Raw genomic sequence first — 27546 nt, 5'->3', positions numbered from 1 at the left:
GGTTTGAAATGGCTAGTGTCGTCGCTGGTGATATCCAATGCGCATGCGTTCTACATACCAGGTAAGGGTCCTACGTGGTGCAGGGTACAGCGCTAGACTGAGTTTGCTAACGCCGGGTACCTCTATGCAGGCTGGTCGATTCGCAGCTACAAGGACAATGACCAGATCCCATTACTCGTCAACAAAGTCTACTCCGACAACACCCAATTGCAATACGCCTACAATGATCTGCCGTTTGTTTGCCCCCGACGGGCAAGATGGCCGGGGGTGGTCTGCTCGGCGGCCAGAGTATATCGCTGAATCTGGGCGAAGTTCTGCGTGGCGACCGAATCATTACGTCCGACCTCGATCTCGCCATGGGCAAGGACCAGGAGTGCAGCTTCGTGTGTAACAAGGAGATCACTGGGAAAGACCTCAAATGGGCCCAGGAATTGGTGAAAGACGGGTACGTGGTGGAATGGATTGTGGACAATCTTCCAGGTGCTACTAGCTTCGTGACCGTGGACAAGTCACGCAAGTACTACGCCTCGGGCTTCAAGCTCGGCTTTACCGACTACTCGGCGAGCACGGGAAGGCCCCGTTACTTCCTCAATAACCACCACACTATCGTTATCCGTCACCGACGAGCGCCGGGCCGAGCTGGAGAAAGGGGCGAGAAGGTCGTCGTTGGCTTCGAAGTCTACACCAAGAGCATCGGGCCTGGCGTCAGGCGCGAGAATGGCTGTCCCAAGGACCTGCACAGCCTCGATGAGAACTTCGAGTTGTACATGGCGCCCAACAAGACCACCGACCTGACTCTCAAATACCCAGACTCCTCTTACTACCCAGAACAGACTGAGAGCATTGACGACGATGCCAAGATGACTGTTCCTTATACCTACTCGGTCTATTTCCGAGAGGACGAGTCGATCGAGTGGAACCATCGCTGGGATCTGTACTTTGTCAACCAAGAAGAGGGCTCCAAGATCCACTGGTTGGCCATTGTCAACTCGCTCATCATCTGTGGTCTCCTTACCGGCATTGTCCTTATGATTCTGGCAAAGACCATCAGAACCGACATCAGAAACTATAGAGAGGGACTTGCTGAAGACGGAAAGCTCCGTGTCAAGCGCAAGAGACTGTCCGGAGGTCTGAGCCCACGGATTCTCTCCGAGAAGGCTACAGGCCTTGGCTTATTGGACCAGGAAGGTGTTGGCGAGAAAGACGGTGACATCACATCCGAAGACGAGGCTCTCGAGGACGTTACGGGATGGAAACTCCTACATGCTGACGTCTTCCGGAAACCTGAGCATGGGCATCTTTTGGCTCCCCTCGTAGGATCCGGCATGCAATTGCTCTTCATGGCCGTGGGACTCGTGCTCCTCAGTGCTATCGGCGTCTTGAACCCGAGCTTCCGGGGTGGCTTCATCAGTGCCGGTGTTGGCTTGTTCATCTTCGGCAGCGCATTCTCTGGGTACTTCTCCGCCCGGGTGTATAGAACATTCGATGGCCAAGACTTCAGGCGGAACGCGCTAGTAACGGCGGTTCTGTTCCCTGGTCTTTTGTTCGGCCTGATTTTCATTCTGAATCTGTTCGTCTGGGCCCAAGCCTCGAGCACCGCGATCCCGTTCGGCACCCTAATTGCGCTGGCTCTACTCTGGCTCTGTATCCAGGTCCCTCTTGTCTACGCCGGCGCATGGTACGGATTCGTCCGAACTGGTGCTTGGGAACACCCAACAAAAACCAGCAGCATCCCCCGACAAATCCCACATCAGGCTTGGTACGCCAAGAGTCTCCAGTCGATCTTGCTAGCTGGCCTCATTCCGTTTGCGGTCATCTTCATCGAGCTTCTCTTCGTCTTCCAGTCCATGTGGCAAGACAAGAGCGGCTACTACTACGTCTTCGGCTTCCTCGCGGTTGTTTCCGTCATTCTCATTCTCACCATCGCCGAGGTCACAGTTGTGACTGTCTACATCCAGCTCTGCTCCGAGAACTACCACTGGTGGTGGCAGTCTTTCTTCGTTGGCGGAGGGAGTGCCGTCTGGGTGTTCCTCTACTGTGTGTGGTACTATTTTGTCAAACTACATATCACGGGCTTTGTCAGCTCGATGCTCTTCTTCAGCTACAGCTTCATGGCATGCTGTGTGTATGGGCTTTTGACGGGCACTGTTGGCTTCCTGACGGCATACATGTTTGTCCGGAGGATTTACAAGTAAGTCGTCTTGGTTTCCATATAGGCATGACGCCCCTACTAACCTAGACTACAGCGCTATCAAGGTGGACTGAGATCAATATCGATGTGGCATACGAAGTAATGGATAGATGTATTTTTTGCTTTTGGCACAGCAGTGGGGGCCACAACTAGGCGTTCTTGGGAGGACCAAATCTGGAAATTCTCGCCGGGAAAGGTCATAATGTCTATCATATCTATCATCAACGGCCTGTAAATAGGTGTACAGTTGTAATGACCATGGGGGCAGCTTAGTAAAAAGTCAACGTAATTAACCGATAATTAAGCAAATACCAAACTCTCGATAGCGATTTTTCTATGCAAGCAGCATCACAAATATACATCATTGACGACTCCTTTCCCAGTGATCCTACGAACATGGTATTTCTCAAAACGCACCAACCAACCCCTTACAGTTGGCTTCGTCCAACAGTTTCGGCCATGCACAGCCAGAGTCCATCGGCTTCAGCCAGAACATCTCCTATTATTGATAAACAGGTCACGGTCAGCTTTTCTCCTTGTCCCCTATTTCTTTCTGTTCCCCTAAACTACAGGCGGGGTGTGGAGGAAACTAATGAAAATAAGCTTACCGTTCTTATCCTCCATCGAGCCGCGCAGGTGCAGCTTGCGGCCCTCGCGCCTGATGACGCGGCCGCGGACGAGGACGACTTGCGGGGTGCGGACGGCGCGGCGCATGTTGGTCGTGAAGCGCACCGTGTAGGCGCCGTTGGCTAGGGCCGAGGTGATCAGGTCGTTTTCATGGGGCTCGTCGTATCTGACTTGGCCTAGATGACACAAAAGGGGGGCAAGGGGGGGTTTTGTTTAAAATCAAGGTTCCTAGAGTTTCAAAAGTTCTTCTCTCTCACTCTCTCTCTCTCTTACTCACACGCCTAGACACAGTCTCATGCACATTGCTCCGTAGTATTTGTAGGAAATAGAAAACGAACAAATGGAAAAAAAAAGGAGAAAGGAAAAGGGGGTGGGGTGACACGCTATGCTCAACACATGATGAAAGACGGGACAAAAAGAAAAGAGGAGAGGAGGGGACTCACCACTTTGAAAATTGGCCGCCGTCCCCATGACCTCGTCCATCAGGACCGCGTATAACCCCCGTGCATGGTGCCCGCGTAGCTCTGGCAGTCGACGCCGATGTCGACGAGGGCGCTGAAGAGCAGGAAGGGGTTCTTGGGGTTCTCGTTGTTCTCGGGCCCGCCGCCCGACAGGAGCTCTTTGCTCTTGCTGACCGCGCTGTCCGAGGTCGTCTGCAGTTTCGGGTGCGCGCGCACGGGGCGGGAGAAGGAGAGGCAGGCTTTGATGGCAGTGGGTTTGTTCACTGCGGAAGGGGCGGGTTCTGTTAGCTTTCCTAGGAGTTCCTCATTTCTGAGAAAGAGAGTGAGGGTAAGAGAGAGAGAGAGAGAGAGAGAGAGAGAGAGAGAGAGAGAGAGGGAGGATGCTGTGTGAGTGCTGATGATCCGGATAGAGAGGGCCCAGCCGACTTACTCGTTTTGCGCACAAAGTTGGACTCGCCCGACTCCAGCGGCCGGCGGTCCGGCACGATGACCTCGAGATTCGCCTTGTCTTCGATGAGGGCGCGGCACCACGATATCGCCTTGAAATGCGCGACGGGGTCGGGCACCGGCTGGTTGTGCTCTTCGGCCGCCGACATGGGCTTTACGGCCTCTTGCAGCACGTATGGGTCCGCCATGGCGATGATGGTTTTGTGTATATATGCGAATGGGAGTGTGGCTATAATGCGTTACTCAATCGCCCGGGCCTTGAGAGCGGGCAAGAAACAATGATATCAAGATTTCGGAAGTAAGGTATATGAAAAGATATCCGAAGTACAGGAGAAGAGTCTCAAAGTGTACCACGTCTCTATGTATGTATATTTGACAGCAGTGAACCCGTAGATCGCTTTTCAGCTGATCATGCGGCTCGTGTGAGAAGAAGGAAAGAAAGGAAAAAGAGGTGTCTAGGAGGCATCTCCAGAAGCAATAACGACGGGCGTTCTCGACCCCGTATTTAAAACCCGCAGTCACTGCAGCAGCATCACCCGCATATCGTCTGACCTGTTGCTGCCTGTGTCTCACTCACCAGTTCTGCACTCACTATCCGAACCTGCAGATCATCCCGAGCTGAGCTCGTTTCTTTTTCCTCATCCTCCATCCCAGCCTCGGCGCGGACTTGGTACAAAGTCCAAGCGTGTGCAGAAACCCAAAGCAAAGGCCATTGACATCAGGGGGCAGTGAGACCGTCTCTCCCCTCCCAGCGCCGACGGCGTGTGGCCCGCCCAATCGGACCAGTTAGCGTATCGTGGCGGCGTGCCCGGTAGTACCCCAAGGGGAGAGACCCGGCTGTTTACGACCTGAGACATGTTGTAGATGAGCTGTGATGATCATCGTCTGGGCGGCGTGGAAGGATAACCTCCGAGTTTTACCATGTTATGCCACATTATATATACATACAATGCGTGGCCCAGTTGGTTACGGCAGGCGGAACTTTATTGTATACGCCATCTTGCTAAAATCGACCGGCCCAGGAAGAGAGACGCGGATGAAAGAGGAACGGCTTCATTACCGGTCTTGCCCAGTGGCTGTCGACTTCTCGCCTGTATGACCTCGGCTGCTATTTTGATCAGCAAAAAGCAATTCCGTATGTATGCAGGCGAACTGTATCAAAGAAAGGAAAAACAAATAACAGCCGAGTTGTCAGCTTCCCATAAAAGAGTTGACTATGCCATGCCAGTTTGTCATGTGAAGAATACCCAATTCATCCTTCGCGTATTGTATGTGATATGCCACAAAATGCTACACGGAATCCTCCTTCTATCTTGGTGCCGACAGCTATGATGCCGCGCTCGCTCGGTCTACCGACTCCCGTGATATCCATATACACGCACGTAAATGCTGCAGGCTGCCCTCTAGGTATACCAAAAGAAAACCAACGCCTTACTCCGTTCAAGCCCCCCCTCTCAAGATTCCCAGCCGACCTTTATCTATATACCAAACACCGTCTTCATCCGCTCATACGTATAGAAGCTCACGGCGCTCAACGGTATTATCTTGACATAACCAATACTCAACCCAACAAAGAAGCCGGACAGGCCACGCTCCTTGAAGATTAGACCCACCGTCTCTCCTATGCGAAGGCGGTGTCCATCCCCTACGGCGCCGCCGACCTGCATCCGCCGTCGAATCACCTCGAGCGGGTAGGAAACCGTCTGCGACACTGCCCCCGAGATACCTCCGGATGTCAGTTCGGCCCATGCGCGCAAGGGTGCTGGCCTGTCCGCCGGCGCATTCGCAGGCCGGGGCAGTGTGGTGTGTTTTCTGATGGAGGGTAGGCGAAACAGGTCGCCCATCGTGTCGTGTGTTAAGAACGATATTCCGGCGTACGGGACCATGCCGAGCATCGTCATAGAAAACCCTCTGTAGAAGTTGATCATGCCGTTCCGCGGGGTGACCGCTGCGGCAGTTGCCGAGGCGACTGATGCGACGCCGTGGGCAGTCCCCGGTGTCGCTTTCGGGGTTGGTTGCTCATGGTATATCTTCTTGCATATGTCCACCAGCGAGGAGCTCCTATGCTTCGTCTCAAAGGCCAGGCGCACACGTATGACCTCGAGAGGGTATGTGAAAAAGACGGACGTGACGCCCGCCAATGCGCCGGCCGTAAACCTCCGCCCCCATGTTTCCTGGGCTCTGTTACCAACTATAAATGCGCGGTATTGTTCGTAGGCGACAAATTTGATGGCGGCGTAGGGATAGATCTTCAGGAGTGTCGCAGAGTGGCCGCGGAAAAGTCCCATGATTCCATCGCGCCCATATATATCACGCAGCGCTCGCGCGAGGCCGATCCATGAACTCGTATATTTCGCAAATTGGGGGTTGCTCGTTTGGAAGAGGATCTTGACACGGTCGAGAGGTGCGACAGATGTTTTGGCCTATTCATAGATGTCAGGGTGTGTTCAGAACAGAGGTTCCAAGTGCATTGGAGTGAGAGGTACATACGGCACAACCTGCGATACCCCCGGCAATACCGGAGCGCACCATGTAGTCCATGCTATGCTTGTCCGGGCGTTTCGACTTGGCGGCTACCATGCTGTCGGTGTTGTCCTCCAGCCTCTTGTTTCCAGAGATGGCACTGCCGGCCTTCTTGACGACGTCGTCCATCTTGCTGACGATTGAATCCGCATGGGGCTCCCTGGTACCGGACGCTTCGGACATGGCAGCATCGTGTGCGCCGAGAGATGGTGGCATGCCTCTAGACTGCGCGCACCATAGATGGACCGGGGGGGGGGATGCTTCGTCGGTAGGAGAACGGAGGATTCGGGTGGGAAGAATGTTGTATGTAGTTAACCTAGCAAGAAATGGGTCATGCCGAGGCTCTACGTCAATGGTGATGGCGGAAGGGCGATTGGAAATAAAAAGGTCAAGAGGGGCGGGATTCGGCAATATGACGGTTATCATCGACTTTCGGGTTTTGGCGATCCAAGGACAGGAAATATGGGGAAGTTCCAGTTTTGAGAATCTGGGGGCAGCAGAGTGAGGAGCGCTGCTAAGCTCAAACTAGTAGTAGGTTGCCTAGACCAGGGGAAGGGCAGTTTCCCGGACTTTAGGAACAGCTGACATTGAGGCGGAACCTCACTTGACGCCCAGTCCTGTATATGTTATTAAGAACTCGATCCCATCAGATCTCAGCTAACACAGACTTCATTCCGTTTGCGGTTGGATATTGAGGCTTGTGCTCGTGCTCCGGTACGCTGGAACAATGACCTCGTGACCTGGAGCAAGTTGGATAGTGCAGTGCCAGCAGCTAATGCCGCATTCACCCAGTACATATTCCGGGCAGCAGGTGGCTTGCACTTACAAGTAGGTACATGCGCAAGTCCCTCCTTAGCCGAAGATTGCCGAGGGCTGAGGAAAGCCCCAGGCGAGCCTTGACTATCGTGATATAGCAGGACGTATTTGAAAAGTGACAAATTATGATTGGTTATATGCATTCGATGTAACTGGAAAGGCAGCTACGACCTACGAAGTACTTGCTGTATCACCAAACTTTAAGCGGGGTAGCTCCTTCCAGTATGCAGGCAGGCCAACATCTCAATGCAAGCAACATGGATGTCAAAAGACGATTCTGGTTGATCTTAGTTAGCCCTTGGCACACCGGCTGCGGACTGTTCGTTGAAATTGTCTCCTGCTGCTATTCGAAGTGATGGGTGCCGGTTTGATCTAGCACAGACATTGCTAGGCGCACTTTCCACTGACTGGGTCACGAACTTGCTGGACTGACATGCATGTAAATGCACGCATGATTCTGGCTCCCCAGCAGGACGTTTCCTTCAGATTCGCTCACGATGGCCGCCGTTATACAATTAGGTATCGAATCAAACCCAGCAGACTTCGAGGTAGGATTCAGCAAATCCAGCTTACAGAATAGGAAGGCGAACTAACCAATCACAGGTCGTTGATTTGAGAAACAAGTATGTAGTTTCACGTCAGCTCGTTGGATACTTCTTCCAAGGATAAAAAGTGTCGGGACCCCGCCACTGATGACTACATAATTCTCCAGGCAGCCCTCGACTGCCATTGCCTCGGACTCGATCGCCATCAAACAGTACCATGCGGGCCTCGAATCTATCTTTGGGAGAGACGGCGTAGAGTATTCTCTCCTTCTTACTTCGTCGACCACATCTCGCAGTCCCTTCTTTCATAATGCCTGCGTCTACCTTCCAGAGTACGATGAGCTTTGGATCACGTCAGACCTGCTACAGACCACCAGCAGCTCGCAGCTTCCCGTAGTGCTGATATCCAAGATTCGCATAAATCAGGCCGAAGACGATGGCCACGTCGTGGCTGTAGAGTGGTCGAAGCTCCGTCCACCACCAAACTTGCCCATGCCGGCCGGCGCATGTGCCTACCGTCAAGGCCTGCTGTACTGTTCACAGGGCACACTGAAACCCGAAACAGGGGGTCTATACTACAGTGAGGCCTGTCCCTATCCTGCTCGGTTTCAATATTTGCGATACGTTTTCCAGATTAACAAGCAGTATTACTAACACTAATGGAAGTGCCGCGGAACAAATCCCCTCAAGAAGTCATCACTTCTTTCGGTAGCCGGCCGCTGAACTCGCCCCAGCAGGCCACTGTATCCAGGGATGGTGCTATCTGGTTCACAGACCCGCCCCTTGGGTTTGCAAAGGAGATCCGGCCCTCGCCGCAACTACCGAGCCACGTATATCGGTACGACCCCGAGCTGGCTGGTAGTCTACGAGTAGTGGCTGATGGCTTCGGGACACCGACGGGTCTGTGTTTCAGCCCAGACGAGGATACGCTCTACATAACCGATGTAGGCGCACCAAGGGACAGCGGTGACCTCTCGTCCATTCAGTGAGTCCATCAGGAGTATCCCCCGTTCAATGGCCAGTTGCTAATATAAACATGAAAAGACCAGCTACAATCTATGCCTTTGATATATTGAGTCGCGGTCGCCAAACATTTCTCGCAAACAAGCGTGTCTTCGCATTTGCTATGGAAGGGGCTCCAGTTGCGGTGCAATGTGACGACATGGGAAATGTGTATGCGGCATGTGGAGGCGGCATTGAGATCTGGAGCCCTGGTGGCGTGCCCCTGGGACTCATCAAAATAGCGGGAGGCTGCTCCAACTTCTGCTTCGGCAAACAGGGCGAAATGTTTATCTGTGCAGAACAGAGGCTATTCAGACTGCAAGTCCGCGATGGGAGCTCCGCCGTGGACGTACTGTAGTAGTAGCTGGGCGATGAGGTTTGATTGAAAATGACTCCTTCAGGCTTGATATGGTTGTCTCTTGCGATCAGGTTCTATGAAGCTGGCAGAGGCAGTGTCGCTAAAACAGAACACTGCTATTGGTACGATGATCTGGGACTAGTTCGGCATCCTACAGTTCGCCATGAAAGATCCTCTCGTACAAAGGCCAGTATAACATCTATCATCGTCACCAGACTTACCAACGAATCAGCTGCCCTGTTGTGTTAAAGATCCCACACCACTCGTGTCGTTTCTCAAAGGGGTAGAGCCGGCTGGGCTTTGCCCGGCACGTATGTGCGGTTTGTGTGGCCCCTGTCCGCCGTAACTCTTCTCGAATACCGCGAGTACACCTTGACCTGCAGTCCGTTCAGCGACTCACTGGTGCACTGGCCCGGCTTCTCAACCACCTTGATGCATTTTGTGATCCGGTTTAATGGCAAAGCCGGACTTTTTCTCCCAAATAAACTCACGAGTACAGCATCGGGTCGTGTATGGTTCGCAGTCCCACCGGGAATGACTACATACACTACGATGACTCCGGGAGGCCACTTCGTCAGATATCTGGACATAATGGTCAGTCTGGATACTACCTACAGATCCTGCAGTATTGATTAATGTTATCGGTGGCTTGGAATTCGGCGTTGGACCTGAACAATGGTCTTTTGCAGACGAGGTTGAGAAACTGCGGCTTCCCGAGACAGATGCCCTATTTTCCTAGTGTCGAGGCTACATCCAGCAGCCATGAACATGCATGTCGATATAAACTTTCCTGCAGGCAAGGGAGCTGCGACGAATCCTGTCTCGGCGGAACTTGCCCTGTCAACCTGGTACGTCACGTCGGGGCCAAATCAGTACGCCGATGGGGACGGGAAACGACATAACGAGGCCAGTCGTATCACCAAACGTTCACGACGGGTCCCAGACGGTCAATTCGTGCCGCATCATCTGAGAATGTATGCTCTCTGGCCTGCGCGGACAGTAGTTTTCGCATAATCGAGGCAAGGCGGTAGGGGGCTGGCTCTATGCACCAGCGGGCATCACATGTCATCAGAAGCCATGCTTCCGGCCGAAAGGTCGGAAAAACCAGGACTGGCCATCTCTGTGACCGCACTTTTGGTTTTCTTTCAATATTAACAGTCGAACCAGGTATTCGGATTGCCAATCGGGGGTGGAAATGTGTGACGATGCCGTGGGACGTGATACAAGGCAAGATCGTGTAGACCGCCCACACGCTTTATCTCGAATAAGGCGCACTACTGTCTTATAGGCAGCAACCGATCCGGGTGTCGACAGGTCTCGGACATGTTCCTCGTGGCAACCGCATTTTGCGATGCGAAAGCAATATAGCTAACAGAGAAGGGCTCGTAGAGGCTTACAATGTGATGGCCCAGGAATGCCCTACTTATTTCGACTATGGCATATTTGATCGAACAGGGAGGTTGGATATGGCTTTGCGCCTCTTGGGGGTATATGCCAGGGATGCAAGCCTCCCTTGCAGCCGCCACAAAGTACGGCTCGGGGGACCAGCCTCGTACGGCTTCATTTACTCGGCCGACCTGGGAGAGGGCCATGCGATTCCGGTGTTGTCACTACTGTAGGCTCTACCGAGTGACTAGGAGTCAAGAGTACTACCCCATGGCTCAGTTCTTATAAGTATTTGTGCGAGCACGCCCCTGGATCCGCTCGTCCGGCAACCCCTCCAATTCCCAAGAATCGTTAATGCCGGCACCAAATGTTCAGCCACGGCTCTGATGCTTCTTGCATCATCGTTGATACTCATCGGCAGTTTCGCCCGTTTGGCCTACCGGTGGCATCGACTGTGTCACATCCCCGGGCCCTTCTGGATTTCGATCCTGCCTCGGAGGGGAAGCCGAGGGCGTTTTGGCTTCTTATGGCCCCTGGATCTGAGGCGAGTATCTGATAAGTATGGTATGGCATGCCTATCGCCATAATACCTAACCCAAGGCTAACTCCTCTCCCGTGTAAGGCGGTCTTATCCGTGTCGGGCCCAACCAGCTTATCACGTCGGACATCGATGCCATACTAAGGATCATTTCCTCGGGCTCTGGCTACTCTGGAGTGACTGCTTCATCACGTCCAAACCGTGGCCACTGCTTCTTCTCCTGCCCCGAAAGGCAGAAGGGCAGTCGACATGCTGCTCTATGTGGATGCAAGGGTGACTCACACATCGAGACAATAACGGACAGGCAGTGTGATCGTTTCATCAGGCTGATCGAAGAAGAGTTCGTTTCCACCAAAGTAGCCTCCAAACCGCTGGAAATGACGTCGGCAAGCCGCTGGCTCGTGTCAAACATCCTTCGGGACCTGTTTTCCAGTGAACCCTCCGCTTCCCTCGAAGAGGGCCAGGGCCAGTGTAAGACCCCAGGAACGAAACGCCTGCGTTTCCCAAGAGCGGTTGCAGCGTTACTTCCTGTTCAGTTGCTACGAGCATGCCGTCGTTATCTTGGCCCCAACGAGGACCCTGGCCTCCGGGATGAACATGATTTGACACATCACCGCAAGTAAGTAAACCAACGTCCTGCCTCTTTTGCCCCTGGTACTGATAGGTATAACAGGTTCAACTTTTGTAATCCCGATGATGAGGAAACAAGGGGGTTACCTGATGAGTTGTGAGTCGCTCGCTTCTAGTTGATTTCTGCACGTCCGGGGGGCATTGACTAAATAAAAAGACGACACTGGGCCCATGCCACAGCTGGTGCTCTTACGACGATCATGTTCTACCTCTTGTCAAGCCCTGCGGCCTACGACAAGCTAAAGACAGAGGCCATCGGGCGGGGAGTCATTCCGGGGAGCCGGCTCCCGGCACCTTCTGTCCCCAGGTCCCTGTCTCTGCCGTCGGAACTGCCATACCTTCGCGCCATGGTAAAAGAGGGATTCCGTATGTCTGATGCTGTTGCTACAATACCACTAGTCTTCAGGAAGTCTCCAAAGACGGTTGCTACTATCCTGGATATCCAGATCCCAGGAGGTGCCGAAGTTGGACCAGATTTCTTCGGTATCATGCGGACAACCAAGTACTGGGGCGAGGATGCCGAAGTCTTCCGGCCCGAGCGGTGGCTCGAAGCCAATGACGAAGAGTCCTTTATTACGATGGAAAGTGCCCTCGTTATCATGTGGGGGATATGGGTAGCACGATTGGTAGCACGATTGGGATCCCGGCAAAGACTGCTGCGGAGATGGTGCTCAGCAAGGTGCTCGCTATGGTATGTCGAGTGCAATTGTTTGGTTCCCCACCTCATCTTTTAACAGCTCTCTATCTAATGAGAATTTACCAGATCTTTGCGCGGTTTGACCTCTCGCTCATGGTGCCTCTTGAAACTGTAAAGCCGGGCCAGCTGGGGCGAACTCCGTCGTGCAGTGTCCGTTTCGTGCCAGCGTCTAGAAACGGCGAATAGCAAGACGGAATGGAATCTACCTTTAGCTGCCGGCCAAAAAGCGGCAATACTTTATTCTCGGTAAAGGAAACGGGGCGTATATCACGGTCCAGGGATATGGCGTCAAGGACGAATATTTGTCTGGAAGCCTGCCGTTAGAGAGAGTGCTTTAATTAATACTTGATTGATCGACTGCGCGCACATATACATCGTGAACAATCTAATCCACCACCAACGTGCCGTACTGCACCACCACCGCCTCGCCCCCAAGCCAGACCTCCCGAAGCTCCACTTGCGCTCCCTCCTTCCCATCATCTACCGCCGGCGCCGCCTCCCGCTGCTGCACATCCGACCGAGTCTCGACGCGGATGACGCTCCGCCGCCCCATCTCAACGCCCTGCGTGATCTCGAACTTGGCCGTCGCCGTCTGGTTGACGGCGACGGCGAGGTACGCCGCCAGCGCGCTCGCCGCGCTGCCCGTCGCCGGGTCCTCGGCGCCCAGCTCGAGCATGCGCGTGCGCATCTTGCGCACGTAGCTGTTGCTGCCGGGGCCCGTGTAGTAGTAGTACCGCGCCACGAACCCGGCCGGCGGCTGCCGGTCCGCGTCCAATAGTGGCCCGCCGGGCAGGTTGTCAAAGTCGAGCCGGAGCCCCGGGTCGAGCTGGCCGAGGAGCTCGAGGGAGGGCACGCACACGAGCACGAAGGTCATGCCGCGGACAATACTAAAAACGGGCGCGGCGAGCTCGGCGGCGCGGACGGCGGGGAGGTGGTGCGAGAGGCCCGGGTACGAGTCGTGCTGGCCGGGCGGGATGACGTCGGCGAGCGTCTTCTGGTGCAGGCGCACGTCGTGGGAGATGCGGGCGCGCGCGGATTGCGGCTGGCCCTTCTTATCCTTACCCGAGGACGAAGAGACATCCAGATGGATGGGCCCGGACTTGGTCAGCAGCGTGTCCACGGCCGGGTACCAGTGGAACCGGGCCAGGACGGCGCTGCCGATGGTGGGGTGGCCGGCGAAGGGCAACTCGGACTCGGTGGTGAAGATGTCGATCTCGACCTGCGATGCGTCCTTGTCTTCCCCACGCCCAACGCCATCACCCGCGTCATCGCCCTTCTTGGCAGGCTGGTGCATGAAGACCGTCTCGGAGAGGTTAAACTCCTGCGCAATCTTTTGCTTCTTGGCCTGCGTGAGCTCGGCCCGGCGCGAGGCGGGGACCGAGACCACGGCGAGGGGGTTGCCCTCGAGCCGGGTGCTGGTGAAGACGTCCAACGTCGCAAAGGGCAGCTGCATGGTGGATGAGGTTGCTAACTGGGGCGAAGATGACAATGATGAGAGGGAGTACGACAATGAGCAGATGGGCAATCCCAATTGCAGTATTTTATATGCAAGAATGTAGCGAGGTCGGGTTGGAAAGCGCCTTATACATGTCAACATAGCTGCAACATAGCTGCGAGCTGACTCACGATTGGGGACTAGGCTGGTGGAGGCCCTCACGTCATTGGTTGGAGTTGCAAGTATGTAGCCACGGGCCTGCTGCTGCCTATTCGATGGAAATAGGTCCGGCTACCGGAAATGAACACGCAGTCACGACAAATCAAATACTGCTTTCGCAGGGCGCGCGAACGCAAACTGGCCGCAAATGTCTAAATAGTCTAGATCCCCTCGTTCATGAGATTGCCTGATATACCGTGTATGTGTGATACTTTTTTGTCTTGACCCAGATAGCTTCTAGCATACTCAACGAAATCGACTCATAAAGAGACGCACTGCTCCATAACGCCGTATACGATACTTTTTTTTGGACCAAGTCACGACCGTAGACAGCTACGTCCGTACGGTGTCGTCACCAGCAGCCCCCGACTGCAGAGCGGACACCATGGCGGTAAGCCGGTCAATCTTGCTCGACAGCTCCGCGATGCGGACTTCGACATCGGTGGGCGCATCCGTCGTATCGTCTTCCACCTGCCTTTGCCTTGTCTTGGAGGCCTGCGACGGCCGGTGTATGCTTGCGAGCGGCGAAGGAATGCAAGGACGCCCTATCCTGTCCGTAGTCAAGGGAGGCGCCGGCGGCCGCTTGGTAGAGCTCTGCCGTGGCCCACGGAACGAGCCGAAGCCATCTTTCGGCACCGTCCTGCCCATAGTCCACTCGTAAAGCATGATGGCACCCACGATCAGGGAATGCGTCGCCTTGAGCAGGACGATCCTGGCCTGGCGGAACCCATCGGTCGAGGGCAGAAAAAGTCGAAGCGGCCGGAAGATGCAAAAGGCAATCAGGTTAAACGGTGCTGTCATTACGAATTAACCCAAGTAGCTTCTTAGGTGATGGTCATTTCAAACTCACGGTAGAAGTGCGTCAGCCGATTACTGGTCGAGGCCTCGAGTACGTAAACACTGTATACGTAGAGGTACTCTTCCTTGGCGTGGGAGATGACTCTGGAAAAGCTGTTGCTTAGCATACCCGTCAGGGAGCCCATCAGGAGGATCGAGCTGAGTGTCACGAAAATGAACATCAGGGGAGGTCCTGCGGGCAAAGGGTAAGTCATCAAGCATCAACTTCAATGGAAAGAAAGAGTCGGTACGCACCAAAGATAGGGTCAATGTCATTCATGATGTCAAATCCGACGTAACTAGAGCCGAAGAAGATCTTGGTCACGATCATCGCCATATGCTTGAAAGTGTACAGTTCCCGCCCGACGAGGGAGAAGGTTGTGAGGAATCCGAGATAGATGATGGCAACAAGGACCATGAACTTCAAGAAGTCCATTCCCATTGCCTTGAGACAGGGGATGAGCGTGCCCCAGTATGGGCTCAAGCTTAGGATGGAGCAGATTCGGGGCACCATGAAGAGTGCCTCCAAAGACAGAACATCGAATGCAATGGCGATGAGTACCGGGTCGTCGTTGTAGAGACCAATGAACCCTGCGAGACCAGTTTAGTAAGCAATAGTTAACACCAAGGGCCGAAAGGGGCATCTTACGCAATATCGCAAAGCAAATCCCGATAGCTATCATAATCACATCAAACACATTCCATACATCCGCCGCATAGAAGATCGAACCCGCATCTAGGTACTCGCTAACCTCGTCATAGAAGAATGCGGTAAACCATATGTAGAGCATAACCTCCATGGGCGTTACCTTGTGCACACTTTGCTCAATGCAAACGGCGTAGAAGATGAACATGAAGGCGGCAAAGAACATCACCTCGAAGGCCTTGAGATACTTGGGCACACGAAGACGGGAGAACGGGTCGGCCGTGTGCGGGTTGTAAAACCTCGGCTTCTTGCTCGAGTGCACCGAGAGGCGGTCCCAGAAGATGATGTCGCCGTCCCAGATCCCGGTGATGATTTTCTGCACCACGTGCTGGCTGAGGAACCTCTTGGCGTCCGCCACGGCGGCGATCTCCAGAGCATTCAGGTGGACGAAGGAGGCGGTCGGGTCATCGCCCGAGTCGTCGTCGCTGTCGGAACCGGTGGTGAAGCTCATGGTGAGTTTGGAGATGGACTGGAGCAGTTGGCTCCGCCTCTGGGAGCCCATCTTCCCGGCGCTCTGATCGTGCTCGGAGCGGCGGCGGGACCGTGGCAATTGGTGGCCGCCGCTGCCGCCGAGAAGGGCAGTCCTCTCACTGCTCTCTCCCTGGTCGGCACAGTCCCCTTGCTGGGAGGAGCTGCAGCTGTCACTGGGGTCGGGTATCTCGTACAGACAGTACTCGACGGCTTCGCGCTCGGATAAGCGCGTCAGAAAGCGCCATGCCACGATCTCGCAAGCGTTCGCACGGGCTTCACCAAGGCCCCTTCCGTCGTTTTGCGTGCCATAGTGCCAACGTAGGGCTCTGAGATATAAGTAGGATCAGCGATGTACAGCTCCGGCGTGAATCCACAAGGGAGGGTCATGAGGGGTGAATTCTTGGCAAGCCTTGAGCCCCACGTATAGATAGATACATCAATGATAAGGAGGACATCACGCAACCGAATACTCAGGCAGTCCGGCCCAACTTACAAGAGGGCATTCACAATGGAAGGATTTGTCACGTTTGTGCTCAAGTGGTCGACCAGAGTACGCAAGGAGTCACCGTTTGATGTGGTCCGGAGCTGCTCGAAAGTGCTGGGGACGTAGATGACGTCGGCGATGTAACTAGGCAGGCACTCTTGGTCAGTTGCGGACATACCAAATCAGGCTTTCGGTAGGATAGACTGTACAGCGACAACTTTTTGACCACTTCCCGAAACTTGTCGTCGTAGGTAATGTCGGGCAGGTCTGAGTCGTATTGACCATTGTCCCAATGAGGTGAAGGTGCCCGATCGCCTTGGGACACGGGCCGCATCTTGACACGGATGGGCATCTTGAAGTCGGGTCAGCGAGAGGTTGCCGAGAGTCTGCAGGAGCACCGGCGACGATTGGCAGGATCCGAAATCGTTGAACAGTATCGGTCTGGGTCTGCAGATGTTGCTGTTGTCTCCCTTAAGGGTACTTTGAGTTTTTTGAAGATAACCACCATCCAGGCGCCTGGCCCCTAGAGCGGACCAAAGGGTCCGTGCATGGTGCAACATGACGGCGCAGTTGCAGGGAGCGCCCGATATCTCGCCTAGGCAGATACGAGTAAAGCTTGTTTGGCCAATCTTCCATACCATCCCAATAGCTCCCAAGCCCACTGACTCGGGTTTGGCGCCGTGGGGTCCCCGCTCTGTCTTGTCACACTCGGCCATCGTCGTTTTGGATCACGCCAGCTGACCGAAATCCAAGCGACGACACTATGCCACTTGGTCCTAGGTGGAGGATACTTATCTTTGCTGCCGTTGGACCAGCATCTGCTAAGAAAGGGGTCATATGCACGTTTACGCAAGGCATCCCACCTTCTTCACCGATCTGTCCTCTTAAAACCGCCGTGGCTTACCCAGGCAGGGGGCACCATGCGCTATTCCTGCAGCCGCTTATGCAGGGCTTGTACGACCGGATCATGCAGGGTTGGCCTGATCTTGGGGGTTGGGAGCTGACATCTGACGATTATGCCGGCATGGGGGCACACTTGCTTGTAATTCGGAATATGATTCAAGGCACCTACGACGTCTTGAATCGTCAAATCCAATCAAGTGATTAACTACCAAGGCTAGTTGATCATCTCTCGATCACCATCTATCTATTGTCCTTGCGAACGGCAGATCTACCCTGAGCACATCGAACTCTCGTATCCTCCTCCGTCGTACACTCTCTGTCGATCCGGGAAGAGAAAAGCGGGAGAAAAGAAGGAATAGAAAACCGAATGACATAAGAAACATCTCCGCGTGAAGGGTGTATCATAAAACAAATAAAACGCCTTGAAACCTGACGGCAATAACAGCGCCGCGCCGAACATTTCCCCTAACGAACTTGCTTGCCATTCATCAAGATCACGCTTCCTTCCTCCCAACCACGGCTCCTCGCGATCTCCAGAATGGTCATGTCGTTATCATCTTTGGCATGTACGTCGACGCCGCATCGGTCCACAAGAAGCTGAAGCACATGCGCGTCACCGTTCTCCACTGCTTGGATAAAGGCGGAATGCCCACGGTAGATTTTGTTCGGGTCTGCCCCGGCCGCCAGGAGCATCTCGATGATCTCGGTGTCGCCGTCTTCGTAACGTCGTAGCGCTTTGACAATCGGAAGATGCTCGCCGGGTGCATTCACATCGGCATGGGCCTCGTCAAGAAGGAAGCTCACAATATCCTTGCGTCTCTCGCGGATTGCCGTAGTGAGCGGCGAGAAGACACCACCGTTGCGATCCTCTACGCTCACTCCTGCCTGCAGCAAGAGCTTGACACTCTCCAGTTGGTTTGCCACCACGGCCATTTCCATTACACCCTTGAAGGCCCTCGGCTCGGCCAGCGCAGGTAGCAGTCTCTTCAGGATCTGAGGTTGTTTGACTGCCATGCACACGGGCCAATCCTGGCCTCTCACGTTGGCTACCCAGAGAATCAGCCATTATTCACTTGAAGGGATAATGAGGGCAAAACTTACGGTCAGCGCCACGGCTCAGCAACAGATCGACCAGCTCTGGTCGGTTTTGTCGGATGGCCGTTGTTAGAGCCGTCGCTCCACTCTTGGGCACCTTATCGTTCGGAGAGACTCCTGCATTCAACAACCACTCCAGTGCCTCCGTGTTGTTGCTCTGAACGGCCGTCTCCAAGATTCCTTTCGGCGTGTTAAGGTCAGCGCCCGCTTTCACCAGAGGAGCCAGGTACTGAGGTCGGTAGTGAGTAACGCATTTGAACGCCGGGTATTCTGAAGCGGGAACATTCGGCCCAGCGCCATTTGCCAGCAAAAGATGGAAGATGTCGGCGCGGTTGTCTCGGATCGAAGAGCACAATGGCGTATAGACACCATCTTTCTTTTCGTTGGGGTCAACGCCGGCTTTCAGCAGGCATCGTACAGACTCGATGTTGTTAATCGAAGCCGCCAGCTCCACTACAAGCTAAGTGTTAGCCGTCATGAAATTCTCAAAGTGAGTACGCCCACAATAGAAACGTTCAAGGATATTGATATGGCAGGGGCAACGTACTGATTCCAGGGGTCTTCTTAGGATCGGCACCCCTCGCAAGAAGAAGCCTCAGGCACGGCGTGTGGTGTATTGCTGGCCACAGCATGTGCTTTGGTCCAGGTAGGTTGGGGTTGGCTCCGGCATCCAACAGCTCCCCAACAATGTCGGCTCGGCTTGCTGTGATTGCCTCAAAAAGAGGCGTCTTCCCCTCCCTGTTCTTTGCGTTGGCTACATTTCGACGTCAGTAAGCCGCGTATTTTGACCATGAGAAAGAAGACCAGGTAGCGGTCGGTGAAGAACTTACCGTCTGGTCCGTAAGCTAGCATGAGCTTGATGAATTTGATCGGCCGCACTTTGTTGATAGTCTTGATCAGAATGGTTTCGCCGTCACTCATAACGTGGTTAGGGTCTCCTCCATAAATCAGCAGCAGCTTTGCAAAGCTGAATTTGTCCTCGGCGATAGACAGTCCGAAAGGTGTCTCAAGAGCCGCACCAGCAGCGAGGTTGGCCTATCATATGATGTTAGTCATCAATCTCGAGGGTCGAATGGATAATTTGTGTGCTCACATCTGCTCCGTACTTGAGCAACAAATCCGCGCCGTCGATGAAGGATTCCTCCACGGCCGCAAACAAAGGAGTGATACCGTCTCTATCGGCGGAGTTTGCTGAGATTAATGTTAGTATGGCCACTCCAAGAATCAAGCAGGATACATACGATCAGCTCCAAAGACCAATAAGAGGCGGACCGATTCGAGATCGTGCCGCATAATAGCCTCTTTCAGAGCATGGCTCTCCGAGCCCGTGTCAGGAGGGACACCGCGATCGAGAAGCTGTTCGACAAGCTTGCTGTTCCTGTCCTGGATGGCCGAAACCAGAGCCAATTTCAGGGCCGGGGTGCTTGAACCGGTAGAGTTCCTTGGGCTCCAACGCGGCATCTTGACGGGGTCTGCTGTGAGCCGAGTAACTTTGATAACACCAGAGTCAGACGACTCGTAATCGCCAGCGGTGGTATCCCCCTCAGTCATGCTACTCAAGCCCAGGTTATCCTGCGTGCCTCTCCCGTCAAAACTCTCGGCTTGTGAGAAAACGCGGTCTCTGCCCGACACCGACGGGCTTGTATGGTTGGAGGCAGACTTCGCGACCGACGGTGCGCGATGAGAGACTGACGGTGAGTGGTGAGAGGCAGATAGTGTTCGATGTGAGAGCGAGAGCTGTTGCTGATAACTGTTATCGTCCCGAATCACATCAAAGGGTGAAAGGTTTGTGGAGGAACCTCTGCCTATTTCGAGGACTGGAGGAAGAGGGAAGACCGACGAGATCGGGGACGTCTCCTCTACTCCCGTCAGGTGCGGCTCGAGCGTCTTCAGTTTGGTGATTCCAGTGACCGATCGGCCTCTCTGCAACCGCTCGAGGGCCGCCGCGAGGCCCGTGTAGCCCATCCCGAAAGAGTCGTCGATATTGGAGTCACCCAGCGACCATTGGAAGACCAGGGAACTCATCCTCAAGGACTCTATTGCCTTCCCAATGGATTCTCTCATCTTGCCGACATCGTTGTCCGCAAACATGTTGCGCCAACCCCGCTGGATCTTGCCCACAGTTCCACGCTTCTCATACTCAAGGAAGCGACCAACCCACTGGTCGAGGTGCTGGAAGTCCGTATAGGTCGACTTGAACTTGTTGTCCATCTCCTTGATCATCTCGTCTGGAAACTGTTGGTTTGTTCGGGTGCATTCCGTGAGTCCGGCTTCCAATGCCCACATGATCTTGCAGAGATCCAGAAACTCATTGGCCAGCTCCACGAAGCCGTGAGGATGCGACTTGACTGTGCTGAGGAAATCGAGCATATGGATGGCGATCTTGTTGCCCAAGACGGTGGCCTTGCGATAATAGTGTTAGTTTCCGAGCCATCAAGTGTCTTCACCTCTGGATAGTCGGGGTTTACCTTGTGACAATGGCTGAGGACAGCCTCACTCTTGACCGGAGCCATGGCTACGACGTCAAGGTGTAGGTACCCTCACGTACTGAACCAATGACTTGTCTGGTATTGATGTATTGGATGGAGCGTCGCTTAGAAGGTTTAGAACAGTGTTGTTGTAGTGATTTGCTTTTGACGCCGGGAAGGAACGGTCACTGGGAGCTTCCGTAGGAGGTGTTATGGTATGCACCTGCTGGGCAGGAACGCTGCTGGATTTATCAGGTCAGTATGGTAGGTTCCTGGTTATGCCACGGAGAGGGGTGTCTGGGTCTGGGTCTGATAGCGACTTTGTATCCCATCCCATGCATGACTCCGCGACAATCAGGATGGAACGAATACATTCCTACTTACCTACCTAGACAAACCCTTCACATACGTGTACATACACACATGTACCTGATATTAGCGGTTTCGCTTCGATTGTGGAATACTTCAGTTCCAAGGTTGCTTCAACGTGGGCGCCACTTGGGGTTCTGGGGCCCAGCTGGGCAACGCCATTGATCTTCGCTTCACACTCCCATCACGACAACTGGATGGGTTACGACCTTTGCGCCGAGAGGCTAGCACCGTCTTGGGGACCGTTTGCCGGACCTAAGGAAGACTAACGATTGAGATAGCGGCCAAGGCGGTTCCTTCCTGGGTTGAGCGTTTGAGCGTTTGAGCTTGGGCTTACAGCCACCCCTTTCTTACCAAGCATCAATTCCACGCCGCTTTTCCAATGACAGCTGCCTTTCCGAGTCCCTCTCCACATGAGAAACCATACTTGTATGTCGACTTGACGCGTCTGGTCATATAACTCGAAGGAGCTCCGCTGCGTGGCTGTTCGTCACTGATCATGCTCGTCTTGCTGTATGCTACATGCCGTTCGTTGGCTGTTAGCATCCATCAATATCAACCTTATTATTCGTGGGGACCTGATGCGGTTTCTACCCAACCCCATCGTTATGGCTGCCTAGCCTCATGATATTGATCGAATCATGGAAAGGTGTACAGATGTCAAAGTATGGGTCCAATCTCGGGAAAACGTGTCTACCTACTGCGTACAGGAAGACTTACTAAACATGTGTAAGATCTTACCTACTTAGCTTCGGCTCCAGCTTCCCACCTGGCCGTTCTGCCAGTGCTTTGCCGAAATGCCCCAGTAGGACCCAAAGTGCTGGGTCTTGTCAAAACTAGATTCGACGGCGCCTGGTAGCTTGCTGTGCGGATTGCTGCCCGAGTCCACGGTCTGGTAGCTCATCTGGAGGTCTGGTGGGATGGGGATGGAGCAGCGTCCGTGGGTAGGTCGTGCAGTATTCATGTTTGCCTAGTGACAGGTGCTTCAAGTGGTTCATGTTGGAAGTGCCTATACGTACAAGATGCCCAGATGCGGGACAGAGCGGCTTTCTGCGAGTCAGAACAACTCGGGTAGCCGAGCACTGGGATCCTCTTCTCCTCCCTTACCTTCTCCGAACTCGACCTGAGGTTCCTGTCAACTTCCAGGGCGCGTAAGCTGAGGACCTGGTGCCTGGTTCTAATTTTATCAGAGTTCGACTTGCTGCGAGCCGCTGACTTGAGTCGCTCTATCGGCGATAAGTCAACCTAGCCTACCTTCAGACAAGCACTATCAAATCCCACCAGGACAGATCCCGCATATGGTCCAATGCAGATCGTGTCTGTCGTGTGAGATCACTGAGATGTGACTAGGCCATGTTTGCTTCGATTGTGTTTGCTCAGACGGGAAATCTCGATAGGCTAGACAATACGGGACGATGCAAGCACATAGCAGAGTTAGTCTGGGCTTTTCTCAACCAACCGGTCTGAACTCCATGGCTTCTTACCATCCCTTGGGATAGGACCAATGCGGAATGAACCAGAAGCTTATTCGTCAGCCAAATGCGTCTTCATCTTTGTGACAATCTTGACGAATCCAGCTGCTAAGCATCCAAGTAGCAAATGCCTCCGTGGTCAGCGGAAGCGATAGCGGAGCGCGTTTCGTTTCTCATCTCCGACCGGTTTTTTTCTCTGCTGGTCAAACCTTATTTCACACTATTTGCTCGCATCTATTCGTCAAGATCTACCTACAGGTTGGTACCTAGTGGGTGCTTTTCGCTCAGACCTCGGTCGCTTCAATGGTGTGTAACGAAACCAATGAGAAAAGCCGACCGAAGAGAGCTGGCAAAAAGGGCCTTCCGACTGTGCCCCTTATGAAAACTTGCACGACGTTCTTCGATGAGGGCCACTTCTCAGGTCTGGCCGAAGGGGCAGGTCCATCCCGCAAGCGAAGCCAAGGTTGAGACGAGAGGAGTATCTAATGAAGATTGGCGGATGCCTTATGGCTGGGCTCGAGCTTGGTAATTAGGTGACGCCGTGACTGTGGCTCAAACAGCTTCTTCTGAGCCATACCTTCCCAGCTTTAGCTGCTTGTTTGAGACCACCAGCATTAGGGAGACACTGCAAGTTCAGTTGTCAGCCAAGCAATTTCGCTCTCGTCAATTAGTTTTGGTAATATGTGTGGCGGCCTAGAATGCACCAATTCGAACCACACCCGAGCTGAAGGCGGCAGTAGTGCTGGGTCTGCTATCCTCACTGACCGGCAATCATCGTGAAACCCCGAAAGCCGAAATCTTGACACTATGATCACAAGGCCTACAGCGATGAAAATGGCACATTATTAGTCCAAGAAGGATTTCCAGGAACTCAGCTACTGTAAGTCCCTCAAGCTCGCGGATAAGTAGCACGCGGATACGGCCAGGATCCGAGCCGCTGTACCGAACCCGAGAGCGAAATGAGCAACTCTATCTGGATTGGATTCCCACGAAACGCCTCAATGGGGAGATACAACTTTATTGCTACGACATCGGGCGCATGCACGCAAATCTTATCATCAATCGCCATTCCTTTGGGATCCTCCTAGAAGAAGATCTGATAAGAGCATCGTGGGGCGGGGCCAAACATACATACACACTGACATATATTGGCTCGGTACGGTACCGCAGCAGGGTCGTGACAAGGGTTATGAGAAGCTGAGGTCCCTCTTCAATTCACGAGTTTGCCTCCCAACCCCCATCAACTCGCTAAGGACAATATGGCGAACTGGCGTACATTTGTACACTGGCAATAAAGCTATTTCGCCCACCGCAGTTCATGTTTGGGAACAGCATCCATCACGTTGAAGAGCATTGACTTTTCTCAGCCCACGCACCCACCCACCTGTTGCTTTCGGCCTTGGACTTCGCCCGAAGCTTGCCCTGCATCGCTGTGGTGTTAGTGGTACTGCAGGGACACCATATAACTTCGATCGTGCTTCTCGGCACCTTCACTACAAGAAACAGAATGAATGCAATCCTGCAAAGGTCTTATATTCAATTGGGATTTTCGGCGAAAGCAAGCAAAAGTCTTGTCTTGTCTGGAATTCGGCAGAGCCAATAGCGCCAACGGCCCTGGAGCACCGCCCGCAGCCACCAATCAATGTCACCCATCAACTGGGCCTGCTTGGCCTGCTTGGCCTGCTGGGCCCCAGGATGAAAATAGAAACAGCCGAACCGAACGAGCTAGAGATTTGGGGGAGGCTATGTCTGATTCGCCTTACCCTCGTCGCGCACCCCGCTCTTTCTTTTTCCAGCCAGCAGCGACAGGGGAGCGATGCAGGCGAGCCAACACCTAATACTGAACTGATCCGTCAGGCACTTTCCCAACCGGCCCCCAATGAATGGCCTTTGGTGGTGGTCCCTCTCACTGCTTGCATTCCAGTCTGCGTCTGCCCACTGGTGGTGGATGTCTTTAGCGGAATGTGCGTGGGTGTGTGTCCCGGCCCAGACACCAGAATACGATGCTGCGTGCGCCAACGTCAACCTTTGCAAATGTTTTAGTGACACGGGTGGCGAAGCCAACAAACCCGTCCGTTCACTGCCGCAACATCCTCACTGTGTATTGGCTCGTTTAAATCCATAATCTCCACCATGTGGCTCCCTCACCACGCTCACCTACTATTTCCATGCGGCAAGGATTCCACAATGGACCAGATCTGACGATACCGGGGACCGGCACCAAGGCAGCCCTCTTTTGAGCTCAGACCCTTGTCGGAAAACAGCACAGCAACAGCACATCCGTGGGAACAGGGGGCCCAGCTGCTTTTTTCCCGCCAGGTGGTATTAATGACGAACATCAAGGATGACAGCATGTACCTGTAGTCAGCAACATGAAGGTCGCTCTTGAGTCTTGATTTGGAAGGCCAGAAAACCAAACCTGCTGCAGGTAGGTAACAGCCTTCTCCCATACCACAACAACACAGCCTGGGCCCATTTTGCCGTCCGATCCTGGTAACTTTCTGCGTATATGCAAGTCGATCCGAAGGTTACGGGATCATCTGACGGTGGTTTGCCTCTTTTGTAGTCAGTGCCGAGGGCCTTGTGTGGCCTCTCAGTTAAAGTGTCACTCGTTCCCGTCGTTCGACTGCTTTCTTTTGCCTCTTTACCCTTTTGATGCGACGTCCATCCCCCGAAATCTGAACCCCCGTTGCTTCAGATCCAGGACTACTTCTCCCCATCCGATGTCATCGGGGTTATAGCGAGCCATGGCTCTCCCGACAACGACAATATCCCGCGACATGTTCTTCCGCCTGCCGCCCGCCGCGGCCGTCGTCTTACTTTCGACCGTGCTGGGGGGTTTGGCGGACGGGCATGCCTTGTTACCACGACAGACCAAGACGATCGAGCCCCATGAATTGAACGTCATCATGTGGCCGCCGTTACCCACGGCGGCTCCTCTTCTCTCGCCCTTGGAACTTTTCCGACGACAGACCGACAACACGATATGTGGCTATCTCGGAGGCGACTCGGCGCTCCCGGCGACGTGCTCGGCCGGGTCGCATTGCGTGCTGGACGAGGCGAACAAGGTGATGGGGTGCTGTCCGAACAGCGGCAGCTGCACGACCGGCGTCTTCACGGGCTGCGTGGACCAGAACAGCGGGCCCCAGACGGAAGAGAACCCCTACGTCTACACCTGCACGGGCTCGAACGTGTGTTACAAGAACTCATTCCCGGGGGTGTTTTCCAATACGGATGTGGCACGGCTTCCAACTTGGCCACGTCCGTGCAGACGGGCGCCAGCGGCAAGCCCACCCTGCCTCTAATACAGACCTCGATTTCACTCACACAGTCGCCGAGCTCGTTGTCGCAATCGTCCTCGTCGCAATCAGCATCCTCATCATCAACTTCTACTAGTGTAGAATCGTCCTCGAGCACTTCGGAAGCCTCTTCCAGCTCGTCGGGCACGCCGACATCTTCTCAGTCCCCAGCCAACCCCGCGAATTCCACGCCAGCTGCTCCTCCGACGTCAAATACGTCAGACCCAGGGTACAACCGCACCGGCGCGATTGTGGGAGGAACCATTGGGGGTCTGGCCCTTTTAGCGGCGCTGTTGGCGCTACTGTTCTGCTGTTTGCGACGGCGGCGAAATAAGCGTCAGGGTCCAGGTCCGGGTCCAGTCGCCGCACCCACGAGCGAGTACGTGAGGTAAGTCAACAAATTGTCATAGCGAGTCTGCGACAAGCGGTCTTGTTTCTCAGTGTTTCAACGCGATTCGAAGTCTGTTTCGCAATTCGAGCCCAGCCACATGCCTGGCTTGTACCCCAGGCCCATTGCCAATTGCAGTCGAATATGCTGACCTGTCGATTCTCAAAACCAGTCCTGTGCGAAATCATGGCGCCGCATTCGCGCCTCTGCCTACATGGCAAGAGGAAGAAGAGCCGCAGATTACGCCGCCACCCCGTCACAACCAGCCATATTCCCATTTTGAGCACCCGCCCACTGCTGCAGCGGGCAATATGACGCATCCCGCAAGTGGCAACGGCGGCGGTTATGGCCCCCCTGCTCCCGTCTCGGCCGTGTCGCCGAATACGCCCATCGGTGGTGATGGTGGAGGAGGATGGCCTCTAGCCTACGGCGCAGCGCGCGCACCGGACGGCGGACGGGTCCAGACGCCCATCGCGAACGAGTACCTAAACAACAGCAGCAACCGATACAACAACAATAACAACCCCTATAACAATGGCAGCGGCGCCGGCGTAGTCGTCACGCCGCTAACGCCCTACCACTCCGACAACCCGCACGCTCTCAGCAACGACTGGACCCACCAGGGGCATGACAATACCATGACCCACAGCAGTCACGGGCCGCCGCGGGATATCGACGACTTTTCCCGCGACGTGACGGCAACGATGCGCCATGTGTCGGACTCGGACACGGAGCCGCTCACGGCGGGCTCGTCGATGCACAACTACCCCATTGAGGGCCCGGGCACGACGACAGGGCCCCATGGCGACAACAATAATACCAACCCGAACATGCTGCAGCCGTTCCAGAATCGCCAGCTGGGGCCCGGGTCTTCGGGCTCCATGACCTCTTCGAGCTCCTATACCCCGTCGCGGCGGGGCGACCGGCCGCTGTGGCAGCAGACACGGAGGCAGAGCAGGAATCAAGTGTGGTTGTAATGAACTGGGGAGACCACATAAAGACGAAGACAAAGAAAGGATTTTCTACTTTTATCTCATTCGAAAGTATATACATCTGCCCCCATCATTTTGCTGCGCATTTCAGGGTGATCTTTCGGTATACGCGCAGGAGTTACGGAAAACACGGACTATACAATACGTTGACTAAAGATTTTACGACTATTTACTTAATGATATGGGG

General features: G+C 54.2%; 10 protein-coding genes across 10 annotated transcripts; 4 read left to right on the top strand and 6 right to left on the bottom strand.

Moving 5' to 3' along the window:
• Nucleotides 1-257: 257 nt before the first annotated feature.
• PG986_006321 (endomembrane protein 70) lies at nt 258-2265 on the top strand (the record flags this gene model as incomplete). Its single annotated transcript, XM_066842543.1, has 2 exons — nt 258-2191; nt 2247-2265. 2 exons carry the CDS (start codon nt 258-260, stop codon nt 2263-2265), a joined length of 1953 nt encoding a protein of 650 aa, XP_066702405.1.
• Nucleotides 2266-2752: 487 nt separating this feature from the next.
• PG986_006320 (uncharacterized protein) lies at nt 2753-3914 on the bottom strand (the record flags this gene model as incomplete). The annotated part of the gene is made up of 3 exons (XM_066842542.1): nt 2753-2994; nt 3318-3560; nt 3710-3914. The coding sequence occupies 3 exons, from the start codon at nt 3912-3914 to the stop codon at nt 2753-2755; spliced, it is 690 nt and encodes a 229-aa protein (XP_066702404.1).
• Nucleotides 3915-5204: 1290 nt separating this feature from the next.
• On the bottom strand, nt 5205-6465 carry PG986_006319 (uncharacterized protein; the record flags this gene model as incomplete). The annotated part of the gene is made up of 2 exons (XM_066842541.1): nt 5205-6149; nt 6217-6465. The coding sequence occupies 2 exons, from the start codon at nt 6463-6465 to the stop codon at nt 5205-5207; spliced, it is 1194 nt and encodes a 397-aa protein (XP_066702403.1).
• Nucleotides 6466-7562: 1097 nt separating this feature from the next.
• On the top strand, nt 7563-8970 carry PG986_006318 (smp-30 gluconolaconase lre-like region containing protein; the record flags this gene model as incomplete). The annotated part of the gene is made up of 5 exons (XM_066842540.1): nt 7563-7613; nt 7669-7688; nt 7778-8190; nt 8277-8595; nt 8655-8970. The coding sequence occupies 5 exons, from the start codon at nt 7563-7565 to the stop codon at nt 8968-8970; spliced, it is 1119 nt and encodes a 372-aa protein (XP_066702402.1).
• A 2754-nt stretch (nt 8971-11724) lies between these two features.
• Nucleotides 11725-12258, top strand: PG986_006317 (benzoate 4-monooxygenase cytochrome P450; the record flags this gene model as incomplete). The annotated part of the gene is made up of 1 exon (XM_066842539.1): nt 11725-12258. The coding sequence occupies one exon, from the start codon at nt 11725-11727 to the stop codon at nt 12256-12258; it is 534 nt and encodes a 177-aa protein (XP_066702401.1).
• A 348-nt stretch (nt 12259-12606) lies between these two features.
• Nucleotides 12607-13674, bottom strand: PG986_006316 (uncharacterized protein; the record flags this gene model as incomplete). Its single annotated transcript, XM_066842538.1, has 1 exon — nt 12607-13674. One exon carries the CDS (start codon nt 13672-13674, stop codon nt 12607-12609), a length of 1068 nt encoding a protein of 355 aa, XP_066702400.1.
• A 534-nt stretch (nt 13675-14208) lies between these two features.
• On the bottom strand, nt 14209-16725 carry PG986_006315 (uncharacterized protein; the record flags this gene model as incomplete). Its single annotated transcript, XM_066842537.1, has 6 exons — nt 14209-14669; nt 14726-14905; nt 14968-15303; nt 15362-16215; nt 16383-16517; nt 16583-16725. 6 exons carry the CDS (start codon nt 16723-16725, stop codon nt 14209-14211), a joined length of 2109 nt encoding a protein of 702 aa, XP_066702399.1.
• Nucleotides 16726-17741: 1016 nt separating this feature from the next.
• Nucleotides 17742-20884, bottom strand: PG986_006314 (uncharacterized protein; the record flags this gene model as incomplete). The annotated part of the gene is made up of 7 exons (XM_066842536.1): nt 17742-18322; nt 18378-18824; nt 18919-19125; nt 19202-19406; nt 19465-19562; nt 19613-20774; nt 20840-20884. 7 exons carry the CDS (start codon nt 20882-20884, stop codon nt 17742-17744), a joined length of 2745 nt encoding a protein of 914 aa, XP_066702398.1.
• Nucleotides 20885-21953: 1069 nt separating this feature from the next.
• On the bottom strand, nt 21954-22172 carry PG986_006313 (uncharacterized protein; the record flags this gene model as incomplete). Its single annotated transcript, XM_066842535.1, has 1 exon — nt 21954-22172. One exon carries the CDS (start codon nt 22170-22172, stop codon nt 21954-21956), a length of 219 nt encoding a protein of 72 aa, XP_066702397.1.
• A 3255-nt stretch (nt 22173-25427) lies between these two features.
• PG986_006312 (uncharacterized protein) lies at nt 25428-27344 on the top strand (the record flags this gene model as incomplete). Its single annotated transcript, XM_066842534.1, has 3 exons — nt 25428-25898; nt 25952-26367; nt 26540-27344. 3 exons carry the CDS (start codon nt 25428-25430, stop codon nt 27342-27344), a joined length of 1692 nt encoding a protein of 563 aa, XP_066702396.1.
• Nucleotides 27345-27546: the final 202 nt, after the last annotated feature.

The sequence above is a fragment of the Apiospora aurea genome (assembly GCF_038362705.1).
Source record: "Apiospora aurea strain CBS 24483 chromosome Unknown utg000004l_segment0_segment0, whole genome shotgun sequence".
Classification (NCBI taxonomy): Eukaryota; Fungi; Ascomycota; class Sordariomycetes; order Amphisphaeriales; family Apiosporaceae; genus Apiospora; species Apiospora aurea.
This window is presented reverse-complemented; position numbering and strand designations above follow the sequence as displayed.